The 27,686-nt window shown below is 41.0% G+C and overlaps 1 protein-coding gene across 1 annotated transcript; it reads left to right on the top strand.

Annotated features, from left to right (window-relative positions):
- The first annotated feature begins 900 nt into the window (after nt 1-900).
- On the top strand, nt 901-13,209 carry LOC128500079 (vomeronasal type-2 receptor 26-like). Its single transcript, XM_053469492.1, has 4 exons — nt 901-942; nt 9,197-9,277; nt 10,469-10,592; nt 12,302-13,209. The coding sequence occupies exons 1-4, from the start codon at nt 901-903 to the stop codon at nt 13,207-13,209; spliced, it is 1,155 nt and encodes a 384-aa protein (XP_053325467.1).
- The last annotated feature ends 14,477 nt before the right edge of the window (nt 13,210-27,686 follow it).

Here is a 27,686-nt window from a genome sequence, read left to right as displayed (position 1 = left end):
TGAGACACATAAGCGTTACTGTGTCTGTGGGAAAGGAGAGGTTAACCCAAATAGCTGTTACAAAGCAACTTACCATTCTAGAGCTGTGCTACATGATACTTAATTACCAAACAGAATAGCAGAAAAAATGTTTAATCAGGCTTAATATTAGTGCCAAATGTCCTCTTACATTTTTGTTTTACAATAAAACACGATGGGGGTAATTTATAACTGCGTGGCAGGCTGAATATTCTGTCTGACCGGTATGCTAACCTGCTAAACCTGCCAGATTTCTGCTCCAGTAGCTACAGTGCAGCCCTTCAAATAATAAGAATCAAGTGCATATTATGGCTGTCACTTTAGACACTTCCATCAGACCCCCATTCACAAGTGCGGCAAACATTACTATTCATTTCAATGTTGGAAATGTTATATCATGGAGGAGGAGGAGGGCAGCCGCGGCAACAGGGCTGGAACTTCTAGCTCAGGTATTTCTCTCTAGAAATATAAAAGAATTTCCCACAGACCTGGAGACGGCTGTCAGTTGTGTGACCTTTCCACACTGATCAGATTATTTGTATTAAGTCTATATTGTTTAAATCAGTGTTATTTTATAATAAACCGTATAGGCACGCCACAAGGGTTAAGTAATACCAAGCCTGTATTTTCACAGTATTAGCGATGAATATTATACGCACCTCCTGGCTTTCATGTTCACCGTTGATGAGATTAACAATAACCCAGATATTTTACCCAATGTTACTGTGGGGTATTATGTATTTGATTCCTGTGGATATGTGAATAAAGCTATAAAAGACGTCATACAGATAATATCTGGACGGAGTGTAGTAGCACCTAATTATTCCTGCAACTCCTGGCCAACTGGTGGGTTTTATTGGAGACATTGCTTCACATACAACCATGGCTGTTGCACAAATGTTGAATCTTTACGGCTATCCTCAGGTAAGTTACATCGTCCAATTTCCATTAAATTAGGACTGACTGTGCTAGTAACTGGATGGCTATATGAGCAACTTAGTTTACGGAAACATAAGGTACCTAGTTCAAATAGAATAAGCAATATATATTTCTAGTACAGGGGGAATCTGGCTTCTTTAAAAGGTGCAGTTAACTATTTAATTACCACCATTATTTTCTGTTGGATATTTTTAATGAATTGATACAATTATCCTTTTAAACTTTGTGTATGTTGATATTGTATAGTTAAGGATTTAATTCCCACATATCCCCTGTGGTTATGTACGGGGTGGGTGATAATTGTGTTTAGCTTTGACTGACCAAAAAATACCAGACATGTGAAAATCCCCTATTAACTATTAACACGGATATCACCGACATTTCTACCCAGTGTCCTATGCAAGGGTTCCTTGTTTCTAATATATTTCTGTTACCCCTTCTTTATAGAGAGTACTTTGTACTATAGAGAGTACTTTGTAAATCCTAGACCTTTATTTGTGTTTCTACAATACGTTTGTTTAGGTATGATTCCCCTTTTTCATTTTCACTGAACCCTTACAAATTATACATCCTTTTTCAAAGATAGGTAAGTTAGATCGTTCAATTTATATAAAGAGCATAAGGCATATCAGAGGGCACTATGACATAAAGGGGGTATAAGGCATATCTGGGGGGCAGAGGGGTATATCTGGGGGTATAAGGCATATCAGAGGGCACAGTGGCATATAAGGGCATATAAGCATATAGGGGATATAAGACATATCTGGGGAGGGCGGAGTGGCATTTCTGGGGGTACAAGGCATATCTGGGAGGCAGTGTGGCAAGCCTGGGCTCAAATGTGCATAACTGGGGGGGGGGGGGTTGGGAAATAAGAACAAGAAATGCATTTTTCTCAAAGTTTTTTTATTCTGCTGTTTGTTTTTAACATCCAGTTTGTTCATTAAATTATTTTAAGTAAACCAAAAATGTACATTTATTTTTTTATCCTATTAATCCATTAATCGAAAATTAATGAAAATAATCGTTAGTTGCATAGTATAAATAATATTTTAATAAGTGAAGAAAAAATGCTAAATTTTTGTAAGATTTTGATATGATAATTGTGAATAGAACAAAATATATTAATATGCACTACAATACAAAGGTATGGGGTCACTGAGCTGTTTTTATGGAAAACAAGGACATTTATGGCTGCAAAAGGGTTTTTCTCACGATCAATTAGCCTTTTAAACGTAAACTTGGATCAGAGAACACAACGTGCCATTGGAACACAGTAGTGATGGGATTGATAAAGGGCCAATAGAACACAGGAGTGATGGGAGTGATAAAGGGCCAATAGAACACAGGAGTGATGGGAGTGATAAAAGGCCATTGGAATAGAGGAGTGATGGGAATGATAAAGGGCCATCGGAACGCAGGAGTGATAAAGGGCCATTGGAATACAGGAGTGATGGGAATGATAAAGGGCCACTGGAACACAGGAGTGATGGGAGCGATAAAGGGCCTCTGTACGCCTATGAAGATATTCCATTAAAACTGCCATTTCCATCGATAATATTCATTTACAACATCAACCCCGTCTGCGCTGGATTTCTGATCCATTACATGTTATTTTAACAGACAAAATTTACTTTTCTTTTTTTTTAAAAAACAAAGAAGAAGACTTGTGTTTGGATATCCCATATATAAATATAAGGTTTACTATATCATTTTAGGAATCATAGGTCAAATATTAGACCTTACAATCTTGCATTATTTTCACAGTTTGCAAGGGTAATCTTTGTCCAAAAACTCCTTCCTAATGTCATATTTGTCCTCAAACAGCTTTTCAGTGCCATCTTTGTTCCCAAGCAGCTCCCCAGTTCTATCTTTGTCCCCAGACAGCTTGTCTATGCCAAAGTATTTTCTGTCAATTTAACTAATTTTGTTATGATTCAGAATTAAAAATATATGATAAATGTTTTTCTCTTTTTTGTCTCTAGTTTTTACAAAATTACTTATGCTATTTTTTTAGGTATGTAACTATGGTATCAAAATAAATCTCTAAATGTCATAGAAAAAAACAATATATAGTTTACAAGGGTACACTATTCACAGGAAGCACCAAAATTGGTAAGTAAAATTTTGTTTTCCTTTTACAAAGGATGGACAGTAATTTTCACACCAGTGATGGTTGGATTGTCCTCAGTCCCCAACTGCCACCATCTTGGGGAAGTAGATTTGGTGGGGTTGAGTAGATAATTTTCCCACAGGACAAGGATGGAAGGGTGGGGAGAGGTATGGGATTGGGTGCATGCCACCAATAGGGAATCTTTATATATTTTTACCCCATCTTCCAACTCTACACCTCCAAGTAAGTTTGAGGGACAGTTTCTCCAGTTCACCCTCTTGTTATAGAGTTATGTGAAATTCAACAGCTAACTTGAGTAAAGCTTAGCGCTACACACACATGGGATGATTTACCATAGCAGGCAGATCATGCTCTCCATGAGCCAATCAAATTGATCATATACTTTTACAGGTTTAATTAGTCATCTGAGGCTGTTTATTTTACTAAATATATGCAGATAATTTACACCTATGTTTTCCATATTTCTAGATAAGCTATGGAGCCACAGACGCTATACTAAATGACCGAAGGCAATATCCTTACTTTTACCGAACCGTTCAAGGGGATGAGGTCCATTACACTGCAGTTTTAAAGCTATTGAGAAATCTTGGATGTAACTGGGTTGGAATCGTTACTACTGGAGATGACAGCGGAGAAAGGACATTGCAGTATCTGACCAGAGAGACCCCTAAATACGGCATCTGCATTGAGTTCTCCATTTACGTTACAAAAGAAGGAAAATTTACTGACTACATTAACATTATTCAGAAATCTACAGCTGAGATTATCATCATTTGTGGTTCATTTAGTGCAAAATATATGACAGTGCTCACGAAAGCATCAGCTACAGTCATTACTAAAACACTCATCCTTCCTGCTTCATGGTCACATGTAAATAACATTGTATATGTTGCAGCCAGATTGTTTAACTGTAGTTTAGTATTCACATCACCCAGAAGATACATCCCTGAAATGCAAACTTTTGTTGAGAGTGTTAACCCATCAAATCGTCCAAATGACCCATTACTCGAAGACATTTGGATATGTTTCCTACAGTGCTTGTCAAAAAACGCTGATAAAAATAGATTTTTTCGATCGGTACTTCATATTAAACTTCATAAATGTACCTGGAATGACAACACTTCAATAAGCCCTGGTTTTCTGCTTACAGGAGCTCCTTATTTTGTATATACTGCAGTATACGCCATGGCCTGGGCATTGAACAATATTGATATCTCCACAATTAAAGATTCACCAGGAGAACAATTAAGCAGATACGGCTACAAAGTGAAGGTGAATATGTATCATGAATGCTAATATAATATATAATTATATAATAATATAATTATTATACGGGCATCAGTCATTATTCAATATACTCGTCCCCACTTACCAACATGAGGGTCAATTTTAGTCACTACCAAGGACTCACAGAGGGATCTGCACTTTGTTTTCTTTGTTGAAATACTGTTCCTGAATTGGGTTGGACAATACAAAACTATTATTTTTATATTCACTGATAAATATTGGTGACAAAATTAAGCATTTGACCGTGGCTGCGCTTAGTTCTGCAACCAAGGATTATTTTCATTTTGAGATTAGTTTGGTGATTATTTTTTCGATTAATCGGATACAAAAAAATGCATTTTTTTTTTATTTAAGATAATATAATGAGGGGACTGGGGAAATTAATAATTGGAACTGGGTACTGGATCAGACCGAAGGGTGTGAGGGAGTTTATTTAACCCCTTCGTAACAAAGGCTGATTTTATTTTTTGTACCCTTTTTGACAGTGGCCGTTTTAACATTTCTGCGCTGCTTGTGTTTAGCTGTAATTTTCTTCTTTCCCGTTTACTAAACCCACACAAGTTATATATTGTTTTTTTCAGGACAAGAAGGGCTTTCTTTAGATGACATTGTTTTGATTGTATCATATTATTTACTATTAAAAAAAAGTATAAAATATGGTTTTCTAACTTTTAGTTGAAAAATCTTTTACTCATCTATAAAAGGTAATGAAAAAACCTGCTAAATAGATTCTACTATTCGTCCTGAGTTTAGAAATACCCAATGTTTTTATGTTTTCTTGCTTTTTTCGGCACGTTATGGGGCAATAAGTACAGATAGCGTTTTGCTATTTCAAACCCATTTTTTCCAAATCTGGTAATTCTTCCCCCATGTGCCATTTCGGGTATCTTTGAAGCGGGCCAATGCAATTTACCCCATCAAATCATATATTTTGGAAAACTAGACACCCCAGGCTATTTCAAATGCTAGTATTTTAACTCTTTCCATGCACCATGTCTACCACCAGTCTTTGGCAAACTTTATGGTAGTCATTTTTTTGCATTTATTTTCACACACATTTTACTTCAGGTATGAATTAACAGGTTCTGGTATATGTCACTATCACAAAACACCCCAATATGTGTTCAGCAACATCTCCTGAGTACAGCGATACCTCACATGAATGATTCTGCCTGGCTGTTTGGAGGAAAAGAGTCACATTTGAGGAATGCTAATTTTTCAATGTTGAACTCTGGCATTTGGTGATCCACTGCCCATGCCCTATTTGGTACATCTTTGAGCCCGGCCATTTCAATGTGCCCTATAAAACCATATATTTTTGAAAACTAGACACCCCAAGGTATTTTAAATGCTGGTATTTTAACTTTTTCCATGGGCTAATTCTACCACCAGTCTTTTTCACACTTTGTGGTAGTAATTTTTTTGCATTTTTTTCCACACACATTTTACTTCATGGAATGAATAAACAGGTTCTGGTATATGTCACTATCATAAAACACCCCAATATGTGTTCAGCAACATCTCCTGAGTACAGCGATACCTCACATGAATGGTTTTGCCCGGCTGTTTGGGGGAAAAAGGGCCACATTTGGGGCATGCACATTTTTCAGTGTTGAACTTTGGCATTTGGTGATTCACATTTCAGTGTGCCCAATACAACCACATATTTTTTAAAACTAGACACCCCAGGGTATTTTAAATGCTGGTATTTTAACTCTTTGCATGTACACATTTTACCACCAGCATTTTTTGAAAGTTTTTGTGTGTGTATTGTTCCCCATACACCTACTTTATGTATGAATTTACAGCTCCTGGTATATGTCACTGTCACACGACACCCCAATATGTGTTCAGCAACATCTCCTGAGTACAGTGATACCCCAAATGCCTTGTTTTTTTGTTGGGAACTAAAAGGCCACATTTGGGACGTGTGCATTTTTCTAATTGGAAATTAGATGTGTGGCCATCCTTCCTCCTGTGTTAATTGGGACATTGTTGAACCCGGCCAGTTCAATCAAATCATACACTTTTTAAAAGTAGACACCCCATAGGCATTTAATATGCCAGTATTTTAACTCTTTCCATGCGAGAATTGTTTTAAGCTAATGTGCTAATTTTAGGACTTGCTCACAAAAATATTTTTTTATATATATTATTTTTTTGGCCTTTTTTAAAATATTTTTTACATTTTTTGGAACTTGAAGATTCCCCTGATAGTGACATCAGTGGGAAATACATTTTACTGTTTTTTTTAACTATTTTTTCTAATTATTATTATTTTTATTTTATTTTTTATTTTATTTTTACTAATCACACTGTGATTAGAAAGCTGGGCTCCATTGACTTGCATTGTTGAATGCAGTACCTGTATTCAACCTGCAAGTAGAGCTAGAGTTCTCTAGAGAGTCTGGAGACCATCTAGCGAACTTTTTCAACTTCATTGGTTTTTTTTTACAGGACGGTCGCCATCTGACTGTTCTCAATATATGGTTTGTAAATTTTATGCCCAAGAAATTTACTTCTAAACAGGTTTAAACGTGAGCTGCACCAAAATACTCAAAATTGCCTTAGCACCAGGGTGGGAAATGGCTTAGCAGCGAAAGGGTTAAAGCCAGCCAATACAATTTACCCCTCAAGGTATTTCAAATACTAGTATTTTAACCCTGCTACCACCCTTTTTCAAACTTTGTGGTAGTAATTTATTTTGTGTTTTTTTATCACAAACAATGCACTACAGCTCATAGTGTATGTCACTGTCACACAACACCCCAATATGTGTTCAGCAACATTCCCCGAGGGGAAATGGGTTTGTTGGGTTGTTTGGGAGGTAAAATGCCACATTTGGGAAGTGCACGTTTTTCAACTTGGAACTTTACTGCCCTATGTCCTAAATGAGCCATCTTTGAAGCCGGCTAATTCAATTTATCCCATCAAACCATATATTTCAAATGGCGGTGTTTTAACCCTTTCCATGCACTAATTTTACCACCAGCCTTTGTCAAAATTTGTGGTAGTAATTTTATTTTTATTTTTTTATCACACAAATTGTACTTCAGGTGTAAATTTACAGCTTCTGGTATACGCCACTTTAAAACAATCCCATATCCCAATATGTGTTCAGCAACATGAGTTTGTCTAGTGTTTGGGGGCTAAAAGGCCACATTTGGGAAGTGTACTTTTTCCCCCATTTTGGTCAGTCTGTGCCTATGCCCTATCTTTGAATCCTGCCACTTCAATATACCCCATCAAACCATTAAAATGTATTTATTTTATTCTTTTTGGGCTTTTTTTTTTACATTTTGCTGGAACTGGATGGTTCCTCTGATGGTGACATCACTGCATAATTGGTTTTAAATATTAGCACATTTTTTGTAGCTATTTTTATTTTTTCCATACTTTTTAAAAATGTTATAAATATTTTACTAACCACGTTGTGATTAGAAAGCTGGGCTCCACTGACTTGAACGGATTGTATGCAGTACCTGCAAGGGGAGCCAGAGTTCTCAAGCGGTTCTGGAGGCATTATAGCAATACCGTTTAAGCAAAGAAGGTAGATCACTTTCTAAGCCTGTTCAATGAAATGACATGCCAGACATGTCATTGGTTGTTACCTGATGTTTTTTGTCTGTCGTGCCTGGCCCGTCATTGGATGTTAAGGTGTTAATTTAGTCTGCCTATTTTTTCCTGCTGTAAAACCTTAAACTGTAATTGTTTTGTCTCATATTCAGGAGAGCCTAATCTCCTATACATGTTTAAACTAACTCTACTACTCCAAAAGTTTTGTTTATCTACCGCCCTCTCTGTGAAATAAAACTTTCCTACATCACATCTGAGCCTCTTACCTTCCAGTTTGACATTATTACCCCTTGTCCTAATATGGCACCTTCAGCTTTCGAAATGCGTCTGGTTCTCAATAATGGAAAATAGTTGGCCACGTCTAGTCTAGACAGAAAATGAAAAATCAGCCTGCTGTATCGTAAAAGATATTAAATATAGCAGGAGTTTCACATAAACCAAAAGACTTTTTCTTTATCTGTGATTATACCTATTCTCGCTGGATTGTAGATAGAGGTTGGTTTGGAAAAAATGTATTTGAATATTAATGCAAGACAGGAGGCTCCTATTTTGCATATGTCTCTTTACTCTCACCCATAGCAGCAAAGAAAGAGTTAACAGAAAACTGATACGATTTTTTCAGCTGGCTACCCGACCCGGAAGTCCTAGCAATTAAAATAAAGACAGGAAGTGAGTATTTTCTCTCCCTCCCTTCCCCCTTATGACCTTTCAGGGGCTTGGGTAATCTGGGTGGGGTGGAGGTTTTTGTTTGTAGTCTTTTATCTATTTCATATTTATTGGCTATCGCTTGTTCCCTTATGGATTTTCTCTACCTGGATATGGCCCAGGTCTCCTTCTCTCTTCCAGCTTGAACCAGCATCTGAGGAGTAGTGGCTTTTGAGGGAGATGCCTTCCTACAGTCCGTTGGACGTTCCTGAATTTGGTTCCGGGTTTAGGTTCCTGTTATGGTTACTAAGTTGTTCCGGTTCATTGGTTTTGGGGCTGGGTCCTAGAGCTTCGGTTCACAGCGATTGAAGGGGAAGAGGGAGAGATGTTTTGGGGTTTATGTACCTCTGGAGGTTGTTTCATTGGTTGTTACCAGTTTTCTGTTAACTTTTTCTTTTGCTGCTATGGGTGAGAGATATGCAAAGTACTTGCCTCCTGTCTTAAAAAAATTAATTATTCAGACACCAAGGATCCAGGTGAAATATCTGTATTTAATTTACCCGGGATCTGTAATGATAACTATTTGTTGTTATTTAAAAGCTGAATAACTACCTAAAGAACGTTCATTACAAAGACAGCACCGGCAGCAACATTTTTTTTGATGAAAAAGGAGAACTTCCAGTAAATTATGATATTATTAATCAGATAATACCACTTGATGGAAAAAAAAAAGGGAAAATCCTGAATCGGGTGGGCACATTTGATCCAACACTTCCAGATAACCAACAAATATATGTTGAGGTCTGGAACATAACTTGGAAAAATGACACAGTAAGTTATATATGACATCATGTATCAAGTCAACACTCTTGGCCTGTATGCTTCTGTTTAAAAAGATTTTAATCTGTGATCTCCCCAAGCACCCCATATACATTATGGAGGACTGTATTTTACCACTTGGCAGTAAGAATGGAGGCCGCAGAGGGGGATCTGTTGGAAGGCAACATTTCTTAAATTATCGAATTCACTTTAAATATGTATTTTTAAGTCAATTATTACATAATATTTTATCAAAGTAAATATTCTATATAGGAAAAAGTAAGAAATAGTTGTCTAAACTTAAGGGACAACTCTCACCATTTTTATAACTAGTATGAGATAAAAAACCAGTAGTAGTTTTTGCCCCATAATATAATGTTTATAGACATATTAGCTATTTGTATGAGTTGTCGCTCTGGTATCTGAACACAAACTATAAGACAAACACCCTGACTCCTTATCATATGCCTATATAAAGCAGCTCCCAGCCAGACTCAAGCCTGTTGAGGAATAGACTTCATTAGCATTGCCATAAAGCATCGTCTTAGAGTGGTGTTTGAGCCAGGAAAGTCACCCAAAATGTCACATGACTGACAGCAATGGCAGGCTCTAGGTCTGTAAATAAGAGTTATTGGGACAAAGTTAGATAAAACTAATTATTATTGGTTTATTATTATTATATTAATATATATATACACCACTACATCTTATGTTCCAAATTAGATTTTTTTTCCCCATTGAATTTTCACTTGAAGAATTTTCCAAGCAGACATTTTTGGACAGCGTGATTGGACTGTGCGATCTGTGTTTTGGGCCACTGTATTACTTTATTACTGGGGACATGGGGCTCCTGCTCAATTTATGCTTAATTATTGTTTTTTTTCTTCATACTGGGCTTCTCATTTAAGCTTGACTATACCAAACCTGTTTTTGCATAGTAGATTACTATATTTTGATATGATAACTTCATTACTTCATTTTTGAAAATGTGTTGAATTTTGCACACTGGCAGCATCGATACCGCCGTGTATAAACTATGAGTTCTTTCTTTAGATGCCTCGATTGAGGTGCACGGAAATGTGTCATCCAGGATTCAGAAAAGCACTAAGGGAAGGATATCACATCTGCTGCTATGACTGTATCCCATGTTCAGAAGGAGAAATTTCCAATGTATCAGGTATGCCATTATACCACAAAGAGGCCTTCATTACAATATTAATAAATCTACAATTTCAAAGTAGACTTGGGCGCCGGCCAACTCTTCGTGTTCGTCTTCGCGTTCGTCTTCGTGGGGAACCAAATCTTTCTATTCCACGAATATTCGCCAGTTCCTGTGTTTCGGTTCGGGCGAATATTTGTGTACATTCTTCGTATTGTTTTTTTATTTGTTTTTTGTAGAATTTGTAGGATTTATACGGGGTTTACGCGGTGCGCACTACGCAGCAGCTTTGGTGCCAGGATTTTAAAGGTCCGTACGAGCAACTCTATTGGTCGCTGGCAGGGCCTCCTCTACCATCAACCAATGAAGTTCAAATGCACTTCATTGGTTGATGGCAGACGAGCCCCCTCCTGGTGACCAATAGAGTCGCTCGTACAGACTTTTAACTCTTGAAGCAGGGAGACCATTCCCAGGCCAAGTTCTGCCAGGGAACTCTATTGGTCACCAGCAGGGGCCTCCTCTAGCATCAACGAATTGGTTGATGCCAGAGGAGGCCCCTGCAGGAGACCAATAGAGTCGTTCTTATGGCCCTTTAACTCCTGACGGCGAACCTACGGATGTCTGCTCCTGTTAACCCCTGCAATGCTGCATAGGTAAGGTAGGCTAGACGAGGAAGGGACAAGGGAGATTAGTTAGCGAAGATGAACACGAAGATCCTTTGTGTTGTGTGTCTTCGCATACGTTTTGCCGCCACCATGTTTGTATGTTCGGTATTCTTGCTGAACAACGAAAACGCACTGTTCGTGTTTGTTTTCATTTTCGCCCAAATACGAATGCACAAGTCTAATTCAAACCAAAGGATCTAGCAGAAGACCTATACTTGTTTGATGTAGGATTTCACTGTTCACAGACACGTTTTCTCCTTAGTATTGAGAGTGACTCCTTATTTTTTAACCTTTACCCTTCTCTAAAAACGACCTGGGATTCTATACACACTTATTGTTCAAAAAAAAAAAGGTTTTCACACTGTGCACTTCTTTTAAAGAACACAACAACATTCTTTTACCATATTATCATGATGCGGGAGTTAGCTTCTAGATAAATGTATTCAACATCATCATTATTTATTGGGTTATACATCACCATCATATACCAAATCTACAATTTCCATTATATATAACAATATTTTACATATTTAAATTGGGTTAATTGGTGAAAAAACAAAACTATTAAAAATATTTCATTTGGAAAAAGAGCTGCAAATATTATCATATCATTAAAACTCAATTTCAATTGTCTTAATAATTTCTTCCGGGATATGTGATAAAAGAGGTCATTAGAGGTCACGCTAAGTACAGCGGCACACGCGGTTTTATTGGGATGTATTTTCACATTCTCCCATTCTTTCAATACTTGGAGACTGGATACAGGTGGATGATGTATTTTGATAATTCCAGATTATTTATTTTTCATAAAGATACACATAATTTTCCATTATTGTAGGTTTCACATTTTGATCATGAAAAAAAAAACATTTGCATGTCACTCTCTTTCACTGCATGCCTGCTATTTGCATTATAAATATGCCTCTACTTAAAAAAAAATATATGTATTTGTATATTTTATAATAAAAATATTATTATAATTTTCTACTATTATGAAAATAAATAAAAACAATCATGTAATTTCAAAATGGTTTCTCAATGATATGATATTTTATTTGATAGAGAGTGAAGACTGCTTTAAGTGTCCTGAAAATGAATGGCCTGACAAAAATAAAACCAAGTGTATTCCAAAGACAATGGAGTTTCTATCCTATGAAACGGATATTTTAGCTTTAGTTTTTTGTGTTACCTCTATATTCTCAGTTCTAATTTCTACTTTTATAGCTGCAATATTTTTCTCATTCCGAGACACCCCCATTGTTAAAGCAAATAATCGGAATCTGAGCTTTGTCCTCCTGGTCTCCCTCAAACTGAGCTTCCTCTGCGTGTTTTTGTTCATTGGTCGCCCGTTGGATATAACCTGCATGATACGTCATATTTCCTTTGGAATGGCCTTTTCTGCAGCACTTTCTTGTGTGTTGGCCAAGACCATCATGGTTTGTATCGCCTTCAAAGCAACAAAACCTGGCAGCACTTGGAGAAATTGGGTGGGACTGAAGCTGTCCAATGCTGTTGTCTTGGTCGGCTCCTCTGGTCAGGTTCTGATCAGTGTTATTTGGTTGTTACTCTCTCCCCCATTTCAGGAATTAGACATGCACACATTTACTGGGAAAATCATTGTTCAATGTAATGAAGGCTCTGTCCTGGCCTTTTTCTGTATGTTGGGTTACATGGGGCTTCTGGCAGCTGTGAGTTTTGTTCTAGCTTTCATGGTACGGACATTGCCAGACAACTTTAATGAAGCCAAACACATCACATTCAGCATGCTGGTGTTCTGCAGTGTGTGGGTCTGTGCTATACCAGCCTATCTGAGCAGCAAGGGAAAAAACATGGTGGCTGTAGAAATATTTGCTACCTTGGCATCAAGTATTGGAATTGTAAGCTGTATATATCTCCCAAAATGTTATTTGATTCTGTTCAAAGCTGAACTTAACACTAAACAACATCTTTTAGGTAAAACCTTCTTATAATATCAACTGTTACACAGGTCAGTTAGATTAGCCTTCTTAGACAGCTTCAAAAGCACAATGAGATCTAGAGTGGTGTACAATCATCTCAGGAATGATACAAATGAGACTCTGAATCAGAACCAGAAAACCTTTCCCGTGTTGTCTTTGCCTCACGTCTTTAAAGGTTTGGTCCCTAATACTTGAAGTACTTGATGTAAAACTCCACGCGCTAATAAAATTATCAGTTTATTTATTTATTTTAACAATTTACATAGGAAAAGGATCCACATTGTGGCAAGTACCCAATGGCTGCTAGTAAGAGGAAATCCCTGGACTCATGGATATATACTTAATAAACAAAGACGACCGCATCACCAGAACTCAAATGCAACTCTGCAACTAGGGGCGGACTGAGACCATCCAGGGCCTGGGCAACAAAAAGTAATAGTGTCCAGATGGCTCCCTGGCCTGGTGTAAACTTCAGATAAAGAAACTAAATCAGCTCTGCACAGGGGCAGACAGAAGGGGAGTGAATGCAGTATTTGGTACCGGACTGATCCAAAGGTGGCACCCCTCAACACACACACTTAAAAATTAAAATTGTATTTATTAAATTAAATTTGTTTAAATAAGAAAATGTACTGAACAGATAAAATTGCTTTCTATAATAAAAAAACCCAACAACAAATACAGGCCCACAGGGACCACTCTATTCTGTAAATTGATTCATATTCTCTGCCTCTGAGCCTCTATTTCTGAAAATTGTTCAATGGCTTCATCCAAGCTATACTCATGCTCATTATATACTGAGCCAGGCATAAACCATGGCACAACATAACTCCAATCGCTGTACACTGAACCAAACACAGACAGTGGTAAAGCATAACTTCCATCACTTTATACATGTCACGGTCTGCCCAGGCTGCGGAGCTGCATATCTGTCCTGCTGTAGTTTCTCTGCTTTGCTTTGATCCATTCCTGGATTTCCTTTTGCTTTGTTCTATTTTCCATTCCTTGCTTCTGCTCCGGCTCTTTGCTTCAGCTCTGCTTCCTTTATTAAGTGTGCCCCACCTGTGTGTTCTGTTTGTCTCAGTCTGCAGTCTAAGGTATGTCTCAGTGCTATGTGTTTGGTTTCCATGTGTGGTTTGTTTTGTATCTTTGTCTGCAGGGATTAGCGTTAGGACCCACCGTCATTGGAGTACTTTGGCGTAGTGGTGGGCTAAGCATACTATGGCCATATCATGTGACGAAATCTCCAATAGTTATCTTGTAGTCCTAGGCTAGTTTCTGTATTCATGTTTGTCTGTCTCTTATGTACCTTTGCCCTTCTTCCTTGAATCATCTGAGGATTCCGGTTCCTCTCTCCTCTCCCCATGTCCCTGTTAATATGTCCTATCCTTGCTTATAGGAGAAGCGTCCGAGGGTTCCGGCTCCTCACTCCTTCCCCTGTGTTCCTTGCCTTCTTCCCTGTCCTTTGTTGTGCCCTGTAACATGTATGTCTTGTCTGGTTATGTTTATTCCTTGTCTTGTGCCTGTTTATATCTTTCAATTCATGTCATGCTTCTTGCCACTTCTCGTGTATATCCTATATCATGTTTCTTGCCTGGTCTCCCTTTCTCTTGCTTGTTTTGTGTCTGCTACATTAGCCCTTTGCTTAGCTTCCATTCTCCCAGCCTGCAGCATCCAGCACGTGACTCATGTGATATGCTTCATGCCTGCTCCAGGGTACCTGCAGGATTCGTTTTGTTCTGGACTCCATCTGCTGCCATATCAGGGCGCTGGTGTTTGGCTGCACTACCTAGGTGCTCAACGTCTGGGCGAGTGTGGTCACCCTGCACCAGGTCCTGCCCCAGACTCCGCTACTACATCGAGACTCCTGAAAACTACATCGGGCGCGCTGGGTCCTTCCAGTCACCAGCTTGGACCCAGTCCGTGACACATGGCCGCAGGTAAAAGGCCAGGAGTTCGCGGAGTGGAGTTTGCAGCGTCTGCCCTTCCAGTGGGCCTCCGTACCTGTCTGCAGCATTCCAGCCCGGCCAGAGGGCTATCTAACATACACCCCACCAAACGGGGTTTTCTGTCGTATACACCCCATCAAACGGGGTTTTCTGTCGTGTACACCCCATCAAAAGGGGTTTCCTCCTAAGCTCGCCGCTTCCGGTGGGCTTCCTGATGTGTGAGCCCTTTCCATAGGGCTTCCTACCGAGCGTGCCCTTTCCGTAGGGTTTCCTGATGTGTGAGCCCTTTCCATAGGGCTTCCTACCGAGCGTGCCCTTTCCGTAGGGTTTCCTGATGCGTGCCCTTTCCGTAGGGTTTCCTGATGTGTGAGCCCTTTCCGTAGGGCTTCCTACCGAGCGTGCCCTTTCCGTAGGGTTTCCTGATGTGTGAGCCCTTTCCATAGGGCTTCCTACCGAGCGTGCCCTTTCCGTAGGGTTTCCTGATGTGTGAGCCCTTTCCGTAGGGCTTCCTACCAAGCTTGCCCTTTCCAGAGGGCTTCCTACCAAGCTTGCCCCTTCCGGTGGGCTTCCTGTCATGTTCCGGAGTTGCGGCCAGCGACCCACTATGGACTCCCAGTATGAGTGCCTGCATCCGGGCTACCTTGGTCGAGTATTCTCCAAGTGGGCAACCTGCCGTGTACCCTGAAAGAGGGTTTCCGGAGTTGCGGCCAACGACCCACTATGGACTCCCAGTATGAGTGCCTGCATCCGGGCTACCCTGGTCGAGTATTCTCCAAGTGGGCAACCCGCCGTGTACCCTGAAAGAGGGTTTCCTGAGTTGCGGCCAGAGACCCACTATGGACTCCCAGTATGAGTGCCTGCATCCGGGCTACCTTGGTCGAGTATTCTCCAAGTGGGCAACCTGCCGTGTGCCCTGCAAGTGGGCAACCTGTTGTCTGAACCTGAACCGTGCCTGTGCCTGAACCTGTACCAGTCGTGTCTGCCCAGCAAGTGGGTTCCTGCCGTGTTTGCCTTGTCAAGTGGCTTATCTACCTTGCTTTCGTCTGGCCCTAAATGTCAGCTAGAGACTACTTCCTCAATCCTGTACAGTCATTCTGTTTCCTGTTTTTGGAGGAGATTTGTCTACTAGCGGCAGTGCTGGTCATCGAAGGACTCCTACGTTTTTCGGACTCTGTATGCTGGTTCCTGGGTTGACTTGTTTCCTCCGTTCTCCCGTCAGAGGGCGGGCCTTCCTTCTATTGCTGTTTCTGTTCGCGTCCGGAGGCCGCTCTTTTCGGAGGGGGATACTGTCACGGTCTGCCCAGGCTGCGGAGCTGCATATCTGTCCTGCTGTAGTTTCTCTGCTTTGCTTTGATCCATTCCTGGATTTCCTTTTGCTTTGTTCTATTTTCCATTCCTTGCTTCTGCTCCGGCTCTTTGCTTCAGCTCTGCTTCCTTTATTAAGTGTGCCCCACCTGTGTGTTCTGTTTGTCTCAGTCTGCAGTCTGCAGTCTAAGGTATGTCTCAGTGCTATGTGTTTGGTTTCCATGTGTGGTTTGTTTTGTATCTTTGTCTGCAGGGATTAGCGTTAGGACCCACCGTCATTGGAGTACTTTGGCGTAGTGGTGGGCTAAGCATACTATGGCCATATCATGTGACGAAATCTCCAATAGTTATCTTGTAGTCCTAGGCTAGTTTCTGTATTCATGTTTGTCTGTCTCTTATGTACCTTTGCCCTTCTTCCTTGAATCATCTGAGGATTCCGGTTCCTCTCTCCTCTCCCCATGTCCCTGTTAATATGTCCTATCCTTGCTTATAGGAGAAGCGTCTGAGGGTTCCGGCTCCTCACTCCTTCCCCTGTGTTCCTTGCCTTCTTCCCTGTCCTTTGTTGTGCCCTGTAACATGTATGTCTTGTCTGGTTATGTTTATTCCTTGTCTTGTGCCTGTTTATATCTTTCAATTCATGTCATGCTTCTTGCCACTTCTCGTGTATATCCTATATCATGTTTCTTGCCTGGTCTCCCTTTCTCTTGCTTGTTTTGTGTCTGCTACATTAGCCCTTTGCTTAGCTTCCATTCTCCCAGCCTGCAGCATCCAGCACGTGACTCATGTGATATGCTTCATGCCTGCTCCAGGGTACCTGCAGGATTCGTTTTGTTCTGGACTCCATCTGCTGCCATATCAGGGCGCTGGTGTTTGGCTGCACTACCTAGGTGCTCAACGTCTGGGCGAGTGTGGTCACCCTGCACCAGGTCCTGCCCCAGACTCCGCTACTGCATCGAGACTCCTGAAAACTACATCGGGCGCGCTGGGTCCTTCCAGTCACCAGCTTGGACCCAGTCCGTGACAATACAGACCTAGAACTTGATAATGCTACAGCATAGCTCTCATCCCTATATACTGAGCCAGGCACTGCTTGTGGTACACCTTAGCTCCCATCAGTATATACCGAGCCAGAGATTGACGGTGGTACAGCATTACTCCTATCACTATATATTGTGCAAATACATTGACAGTGGTACATCAAAATTCCCATCACAACTAAGAGAATACCAATGCGGTAACCCAAATGAAGATTATATAATCAAAAATGTATAAATATTCCTGTAAACACATACAAATGAAAATGTGAAAAAATAAAGTATGTGTTAGTTTTATGTGATAAATAACAAAGAAAGCTATAAAACCATATATATGGTATAAGACCATCACATGGTCTTTGTGATCTGTATGTATTGTCCGCTATACTGAGCAAAAAAAATGGTACATAGATCCTATAGTAATAGGTAGATAATATTTTCCCTTTAAAATTGTAAATTGAGAAGAGTTAGCCTAGGGAATGACTTTTGCATGAATGGAGTCACCTAAAAAATCTTCATTATAAGTTAGCTACTAGATACATATGAAGCAATTTGTATATGTAAATAGTAGGAAAGCTGCCTTTTCTTAGAATTGTTCTTAGCTAGTTCTGAATGAGTCAATTATTGTGAAAGTTCCGCAGTGGTAGTTTCAAGACACATTTCTCCAGTTTGGCATAGAGGTGGTATTGTAGACGAGTGAGTCATGTGTCTCTGTTGGATAGAAAAGGACGGGGAGTAGAACAAGTCCACACAGGACTCCAACAGATCGCTAAAAAATTAATTGAGGATGCGCGGGAATGTGGTTAGGTCGTTGCAGAAACAAAAGGACATGACTTGGCCTTCAAAGTGGCCATATATGCTTCGGAAGGTGGTCTTCCATTTTTCCCCTTTACATATCCTAATGAGGTTGTATGCTCAGCCCAGCTCAAGTATCACAGGGAATGGGTATTTGTTTTTTTATGGTGATGTTATTTAGTCCCCTGTAATCCGTCCATTTAACCCACAACAAAGAGGCTTGCTCCCATGGGTGATGTGGAAGGCTTAATAAAGCCTTAATGAAGTCTATCTTTTAAATATTTCTTTAATGTTGCCAGTTCAGGCTCAGAGAGCAGAAATTTCCGGCAAAACGGTATGGCTGCTACCAACAATAGATCAATAGGGCCTGCAAGGTTGTACGTGTTTTGCCTTTCTTTTGTACAACACTTTACTAAAGGAACTGTAAATTTGGAGGCACAGGGGCAGCCTCTTGGGTGGGGCAGAAACAGGAACGAATAAGACAATGTTGCCAACAGTAATGGTTCCTGTTGTTACAGGGTAACCGTACCCAAGGCTGGGTACCCCTGTTTGAGGGCTGAGGAATCACGAGTCAGTCCCTCATATGGATAGCTCCTGCTATCCAAGGATCAGTCAGACGACCATTCGTAGTAAAACAAGAACTCTTTTATTTACAAACACACAGAACTTATATACCGTATTGGCTCGGATATAGGCCGCCCCCGTCTATAGGCCGCACCCTAAAAGTTTGGTGCTTTTTTAAAGAAAACGTTTTTTTCTTTAAAAAAGCACCAAAAAAACATGCTGTCACTCTGCCCCCCCGAGATATGCTGCCACTGTCCTCCCTCCCCAAGATATGCTACCACTGTCCTCCCTCCCCGAGATATGCCACCACTGTCCTCCCTCCCCGAGATATGCTACCACTGTCCTCCCTCCCCGAGATATGCTACCACTGTCCTCCTCTGCCCCCCCCGACTTACCGGAGCAGACTCCCGGGTGTCTTGCGGGGCCGGCGGGGGACATCTACGCAATACGCGTATACAACTTCCGGTGCGGCACTGGATGTGCCGGCACCGGAAGTTGTATACGCGTATTGCGTAGATGTCCCCCGCCGGACCCGCAAGACACCCGGGAGTCTGCTCCGGTAAGTCCGGGGGGGCAGAGGTAAAACGCAGCCTCCCCTGCCGGCAACCCCCGTGGGAAGTGCTGGCAGGGGAGGCTGTCTGAGCGTATCGGGGAGTAGTATGCAGGTCCCCTGTACCGCTGCGGGGGATCTGTATCCTAACCCCGCTGCCTGCCCAGCGCCCGGGACTGCATGTCCCGGGCGTCGGGCGCTAGACCCCGAATATAGGCTGCACCCCCACTTTAAAGACTTAAAGTGGGGGGGAAAAGTGCGGCCTATATTCGAGCCAATACGGTATAACCTCAATTCAATGTGCACCGAACCCAACCCTCAATCACATAACCCACATCACATCACAAATCCCATCAGTACACAGGCAATGTATCAGATGAGGGGATTAAGGAATACAATGGTTTCCCCTACCTGTGTCCCCCCCCCTGTAGTGCGGGTGCCGTCTGGGCAAACAGGGCTGTGTTGGCTGATTAAGTGCCCCAGCTGGGTTACCTGATCGTCTCTTTGAAGGCTGGAGCTGCAGCCACATTCAGTCTCTGGGCCGGTTATACAATAAAACAGATTATAAAATATTACCGGGTCACGGTATCAGGAACTAGACACAAAAGTGCTCCATGACCCGGCTAAACTTCACATGAACATATGAGCCAGCTAGCCTGGCCCTGTCACACCTGTGGACCACCTGATAACCAGCTAATGATGGTGGAACGAACCCTGGTAGTCACAGGATGATGACTCTGATATGTCTTCCAGTAACCCTCATACTTCCACATGGGCCAGCGAAACTGATGAAAGAGTGCTGGTTTGTTCCATCTGGTTTCCACTAATAACCTCATAAACTCTGTAATGTATTCCTCAACTTTGTTTCAGTGTACTAATAATGAACAAAATCCAAGCATAGAATGAAGACAATGCATGGTTTATATAGGGCTGTAGGTTTAAGGCTTGTCCCACTGGCTTTAGGGTGCCACCTTACTCAGAACCTGTCTGCCAGACTTCCAGCATTCCCACCAATGAATCTTCATGCTGAAAGCTTATATAATATAACCCACACAAAGCAGGCATCATGGCCTGCAAGGATTTCCTTTCTAGGGACTCAACGCACAGCAATTCTGATTTTTATAATTTATTCTTAAAAATAACTATTTTTCCACGATAAGATATACCATCAAATAAAAAGGCATTGTCATGGGTACATGCTCTGACCTGGCATATGCTAATCTTTTCCCCTGGAAAATGAGAAAAATAAATCCTCTCTCTTGAAACACTTTCTAGATTTCATTGCCGCGTTAAAATCTGGAAAAGATATATTGACACCATTTTGATTTGTTGGGACTGGAACAGCTAAACTCTTTAGAGAATTCATGATAGCATTAAATGGTAATAACATTGGCCTACCTATACATTAAGGACAGTACTGTGTTGATAATGCTTTGTTTAGAGGCAGAACTCATGAAGAATGCTTCTGCTTGCTTTATTAATCAATCACTGTTGAATGACTGGAAATTCATGTCATCCCAGCCGCAGTGAGCCTGCACAGATAAGCCTTATACCCCCTATATGCCACTCTGCACTCCAGATATGCCACTCTGCCCTCCAGAAATGTCTTATACCCCCTATATGCCACTCTGCCACCCCCGCCCAGACTTACCAATGCATCCCCAGACTGGTCCTGCTCCAGATTCTCTGGTGTCTCTGGCAGCCAGTAAATGCGTAGACAACCTCCGCTACTGCCTGCCACTTCCACTGGGGCTTCTATGACTGAGCACTGAAAGGTCATGTCCCGCTGGTGCTCCATCATAGAAGCCCCAGCAGAAGTGCCTGCAGCAGCAGAGGTTACCAGAGAGGAGGATCCAGGTCCCCTGCAGTGCTGGAGGGATCCTCCTCTCACCCTGGCACTCGGAAGTGCCGGCAGCAGCAGAGGTCCGATGCAGCTCTGCGGGGTATCTAGATCTATTTCAGGTCTTATTATAAGAGGACCATTAGGCGCGACCTCCAGGCATGAGCTGGAGAAGGACGAGAAGGATGCTTGGCGTAGTAGGCACAGATTTTTGCAGGGGCATGGATGTGGCTAGCAGGCTTCCAGGACCCTTATTCCGGGCCATAGTACTTCCAGTCAACTAAATACTCTACTTGTCGTAGGAGGGAGTCTAGGATCTGATGGACCTCATACTCTACAGACCTGTTCACAGTAGTGGGGGCAGGAGGCACGTCCAGTCATCCTGGGAATGTGTTTTCATGACAAGATTTGAGAAGAGAGACAAGGAAGACTGGATGGATACGATATTGTGGAAGTAAAGAGAGCAGGACTGCAGCAGGACCAATGGTTCTTGTTATAGGGAAAGAGCTGGTGAAACGTGGTCTCAGTTTTTTTGGAAGGACAGGAGAGTCTTAAGTGAGGAGTAAAGAGCAACACCTTGTCCCCTACTGCATATGCAGGAGCTGGATGTTTCTGACGATGTGCTTGGTTCTTTTGGCAACTTTTCATCTGGTGGAGATGTTGTGATAGATACCGAAAATGTAGTCACAGGCTACGGAAGCGTTGAGAGGCTTCAGGTACAGGAAGCATAGACGGTAGGTCAGGCAAGGTACTGGGATGACATCTGTAGTTGGCGTAGAAGGGTGACATGTTATAGGCGACATAGGCAGTAGATCCATCCAATCGCCCTGTAGGTACGAGGAGAAGCACCAGAGTTATTGCTCAACTGTCTGATTTGTCCTCTCTGTTTGTCCATTCATCTGAGGACGGTAAGCAGATGAAAAACATCTCTTAATTTAAAGACGAGAGAAAGGGGTCCAGAACTGTGAGGTGAACTGGGAACCAACGCTGGAGATGATGGAACTGGGAATCTCATGGAGACGAAGAGAGACGCCGTCTGACTGGCAGAGGGAAGGTCCTTCACAGGTATGAAATAGGACATTTTTGTCCACAACCACCATAATAGAAGTGTGTTTGTGGGAAGATGGCAGATTGGCTGTAAAGTCAATGGCGACCTCCTTCCAAGGGTGACATGGAACCGGAAGAGGTTGTAGGAGGCCAGCGGGTCTCAGGATCAAATGCTTACTCGGGGCACATGTGGAGTGGACAAACCTCTGGACGTCCTTGAGTAGGGAAGGCCACCAGAACTGTTATTGTATCTTCTCGATAGTTTTCTTGATACTGCCACGACCAGACATGGGGGAATCATGGTGGTGATGCATGACTTTCAGTCATGCCCCTCGAGGAACGTCGATCTCATAACCATGATACAGGTATTGTGGTGTGGCAGAAAGGTTTGTTTCATCGTTTCAAAAGCCTGTTGTGCCACCGGGGTCTACAGGAAGGAGACGGCCTTCTTGGTGAGGGGTATGATTCTGGAGAAGTTACAGACAAACCATTGGTAAAAGTTCGCAAACTGAATGAACTGTTGGACCATGCGTCTGTTCTTTGAAGGTGGCCACTCCACGATGGCTGTGATTTTTTTTGGCTCCATCTCGATATGACCATTAGACAGCACGTAGCCAAAGAATTCAATGGATGGTACCTCGAAGATGCATTTCTCCAGTTTCCCATGCAGTCCGTCTTGACGCAAACGAGACAGAACTGCCTTGATGTGTGTCACGTGTTCCTGTAGTGTGTTTGAGAACACCAGGATGTCATCTAGATAGATCACTACAAAGGTATCAAGCATGTCAGACAGATGTCATTGAGAAAGTGTTGGAAAGTGGCAGGGGCGTCACAGAGTCCAAAAGGCATGTCTCTGTATTCAAAGTGTCCATATCTGGACCACAATGCCACCTTCCACTTGTCCCCCTTTCTGATACCAACCAAATTGTAAACCCCTCGGAGGTCTATCTTCGTAAAGATGTTGGCGTTCTTTACTCGGTTCAACAAATCAGGAATGAGAGGCAGAGGGCACCTGTTCTTGATGGTTATTGTGTTATTGAAAGCATGGTAATCAACACAAGGCCGTAGTCCAAGATCTTTCTTTCCGACAAAAATAAATTCCGGCCTCTGTAGGAGACGTAAAAGGTCGTAAAAAACCCTTTCGGAAGTTCCTCCTCGATGTACTGTTTGAAGGCTTGTGACTCTGGTAAAGATAAGGAGTAGGTGGGACCACATGGTAAGGGGGCTCCAGGCAACAGATCAATGGGAAAGTCGAATGGTCTCCTGGCTCCCTTCTTTTATAAGATGTGCGTGAAGTTGTGGTATCTTTGTGGGAGGGGCAGGGCTGATGGCGCTTTAAGGAGGCAGGCAGTGTTCTTGATACAAGTGGTGCTGCAGTAGGAAGAAGTGAACAACAAGGAGCTGGAAGACCAGTCAATAAAAGGATTAATTAGCCATGAGATGCCTAAGATGGCAGGAAACAAAGGCGACCTTTACAATGTCTAAGGTGAAGAGAGGATATTCGCTGCGTTACCCCTGTATTAAAAATTATTTGGATATTCTTACGGACTATAAACTTTGTTGAGTCTATGTTTGTTATTAATCAAAAGGCTTCCAAGAAATCACATCTTCAAAAATAAAACAAAACAGATTCAAAATTTTCTAGAAAAAAGAAATCCTTTTTGTTCCCAGCAGGGAGTATATCCCAAGTGAAATATATCTATTTTCTTTGTGCACAATTATTAAAATGTGAGAGGTTTTTATATAAACACAAAGCTTAGAGCCTTATCCTTCATTGTACAAATCGGTCCAGAGATACCAAGTTATTATCGTGGAGCTGATGGTGTCTATATAGCAACTTTGGAGAGTCACCCGTGGAGCAGAAAATCATGAGCTTTAAAGAACAAAGCACAATGCTAGTGGTTTGCTGGTTAATTCATATCATTGTCTCCCAGATGTTCTTAAAATTGTTCCTTTTGGTTACCCTGTTTGTGATTCCTTGTAAATCCAAAATCCAGAAATCTCCATGTCAGTTTATAAGGAAGAGATATACATTTGAATATGAGTATTTCCAGGAAGGGGATATCATTATTGGAGGAATATTCACAGTTAACACCTGGATAACAAACTGGTATACTGATGTCAGTCTGCATGCACATCAAGCGTGTTCGCAGTGAGTAGATTCCTTTAAGTATTTATAATAGATTTACATCACATAGGAGCTATCCCAGATAATGTGTCAAGACCTTATGTGAGACACATAAGCGTTACTGTGTCTGTGGGAAAGGAGAGGTTAACCCAAATAGCTGTTACAAAGCAACGTACCATTCTAGAGCTGTGCTACATGATACTTAATTACCAAACAGAATAGCAGAAAAAATGTTTAATCAGGCTTAATATTAGTGCCAAATGTCCTCTTACATTTTTGTTTTACAATAAAACACGATGGGGGTAATTTATAACTGCGTGGCAGGCTGAATATTCTGTCTAACCGGTATGCTAACCTGCTAAACCTGCCAGATTTCTGCTCCAGTAGCTACAGCGCAGCCCTTCACATAATAAGACACTTCCATCAGACCCCCATCCACAAGTGCGGCAAACATTACTATTCATTTCAATGTTGGAAATGTTATATCATGGAGGAGGGGGAGGGCAGCCGCGGCAACAGGGCTGAAACTTCTAGCTCAGGTATTTCTCTCTAGACATATAACATAAAAGAATTCCCCACAGACTTGGAGACGGCTGTCAGTTGTGTGACCTTTCCACACTGATCAGATTATTTGTATTAAGTCTATATTGTTTAAGTCAGTGTTATTTTATAATAAACCGTATAGGCACGCCACAAGGGTTAAGTAATACCAAGCCTGTATTTTCACAGTATTAGCGATGAATATTATACGCACCTCTTGGCTTTCATGTTCACCGTTGATGAGATTAACAAGAACCCAGATATTTTACCCAACGTTACTGTGGGGTATTATGTATTTGATTCCTGTGGATATGTGAATAAAGCTATAAAAGACGTCATACAGATAATATCTGGACGGAGTGTAGTAGCACCTAATTATTCCTGCAAGAAACATGGCCAACTGGTGGGTTTTATTGGAGACATTGCTTCACATACAACCATGGCTGTGGCACAAATGTTGAATCTTTACGGCTATCCTCAGGTAAGTTACATCGTCCAATTTCCATTAAATTAGGACTGACTGTGCTAGTAACTGGATGGCTATATGAGCAACTTAGTTTACGGAAACATAAGGTACCTAGTTCAAATAGAATAAGAAATATATATTTCTAGTACAGGGGGAATCTGGCTTCTTTAAAAGGTGCAGTTAACTATTTAATTACCACCATTATTTTCTGTTGGATATTTTTAATGAATTGATACAATTATCCTTTTAAACTTTGTGTATGTTGATATTGTATAGTTAAGGATTTAATTCCCACATATCCCCTGTGGTTATATACAGGGTGGGTGATAATTGTGTTTAGCTTTGACTGACCAAAAAATACCAGACATGTGAAAATCCCCTATTAACTATTAACACGTATATCACCGACGTTTCTACCCAGTGCCCTATGCAAGGGTTCCTTGTTTCTAATATATATCTGTTACCCCTTCTTTATAGAGAGTTCTTTGTACTATAGAGAGTACTTTGTAAATCCTAGACCTTTATTTGTGTTTCTACAATACGTTTGTTTAGGTATGATTCCCCTTTTTCATTTTCACTGAACCCTTACAAATTATACATCCTTTTTCAAAGATAGGTAAGTTAGATCGTTCAATTTATATAAAGAGCATAAGGCATATCAGAGGGCACTATGACATAAAGGGGGTATAAGGCATATCTGGGGGGCAGAGGGGCATATCCGGGGGGTATAAGGCATATCAGAGGGCACAGTGGCATATAAGGGCATATAAGCATATAGGGGATATAAGACATATCTGGGGAGGGCGGAGTGGCATATCTGGGGGTACAAGGCATATCTGGGAGGCAGTGTGGCAAGCCTGGGCTCAAATGTGCATAACTGGGGGGGGGGGTTGGGAAAGAAGAACAAGAAATGCATTTTTCTCAAAGTTTTTTTATTCTCCTGTTTGTTTTTAACATCCAGTTTGTTTATTAAATTATTTTAAGTAAACAAAAAATGTACATTTATTTTTTTATCCTATTAATCCATTAATCGAAAATTAATGAAAATAATCGTTAGTTGCATAGTATAAATAATATTTTAATAAGTGAAGAAAAAATGCTAAATTTTTGTAAGATTTTGATATGATAATTGTGAATAGAACAAAATATATTAATATACACTACAATACAAAGGTATGGGGTCACTGAGCTGTTTTTATGGAAAACAAGGGCATTTATGGCTGCAAAAGGGTTTTTCTCACGATCAATTGGCCTTTTAAACGTAAACTTGGATCAGAGAACACAACGTGCCATTGGAACACAGTAGTGATGGGATTGATAAAGGGCCAATAGAACACAGGAGTGATGGGAGTGATAAAGGGCCATTGGAATAGAGGAATGATGGGAATGATAAAGGGCCATCGGAACACAGGAGTGATGGGAGTGATAAAGGGCCATTGGAATACAGGAGTGATGGGAGCGATAAAGGGCCTCTGTACACCTATGAAGATATTCCATTAAAAAATCTGCCATTTCCATCGATAATAGTCATTTACAACATCAACCCCGTCTGCGCTGGATTTCTGATCCATTACATGTTATTTTAACGGACAAAATTTACTTTTCTTTTAAAAAAAATAAAATAAAAAAAAAGAAGACTTGTGTTTGGATATTTGGATATTTGGATATATAAGGTTTCCTATATCTTTTTAGGAATCATAGGTCAAATATTAGACCTTACAATCTTGCATTATTTTCACAGTTTGTAAGGGTAATCTTTGTCCAAAAACTCCTCCCTAATGCCATATTTGTCCTCAAACAGCTTTTCAGTGCCATCTTTGTTCCCAAGCAGCTCCCCAGTTCTATCTTTGTCCCCAGACAGCTTGTCTATGCCAAAGTATTTCTGTCAATTTAACTAATTTTGTTATGATTCAGAATTAAAAATATATGATAAATGTTTTTCTCTTTTTTGTCTCTAGTTTTTACAAAATTACTTATGCTATTTTTTTAGGTATGTAACTATGGTATCAAAATAAATCTCTAAATGTCATAGAAAAAAACAATATATAGTTTACAAGGGTACACTATTCACAGGAAGCACCAAAATTGGTAAGTAAAATTTTGTTTTCCTTTTGAGTGCCAAAGGATGGACAGTAGTTTTCACACCAGTGATGGTTGGATTGTCCTCACTCCCCAACTGCCACCATCTTGGGGAAGTAGAGTTGGTGGGGTTGAGTAGATATTTCTCCCACAGGACAACGATGGAAGGGTGGGGAGAGGTATGGGATTGGG

This window comes from Spea bombifrons, chromosome 1 (assembly GCF_027358695.1).
Source record: "Spea bombifrons isolate aSpeBom1 chromosome 1, aSpeBom1.2.pri, whole genome shotgun sequence".
Classification (NCBI taxonomy): domain Eukaryota; kingdom Metazoa; phylum Chordata; class Amphibia; order Anura; family Pelobatidae; genus Spea; species Spea bombifrons.
The sequence above is the reverse complement of the archived record's forward strand: the minus strand, read 5'-3'. Positions and strand labels throughout refer to the sequence as shown.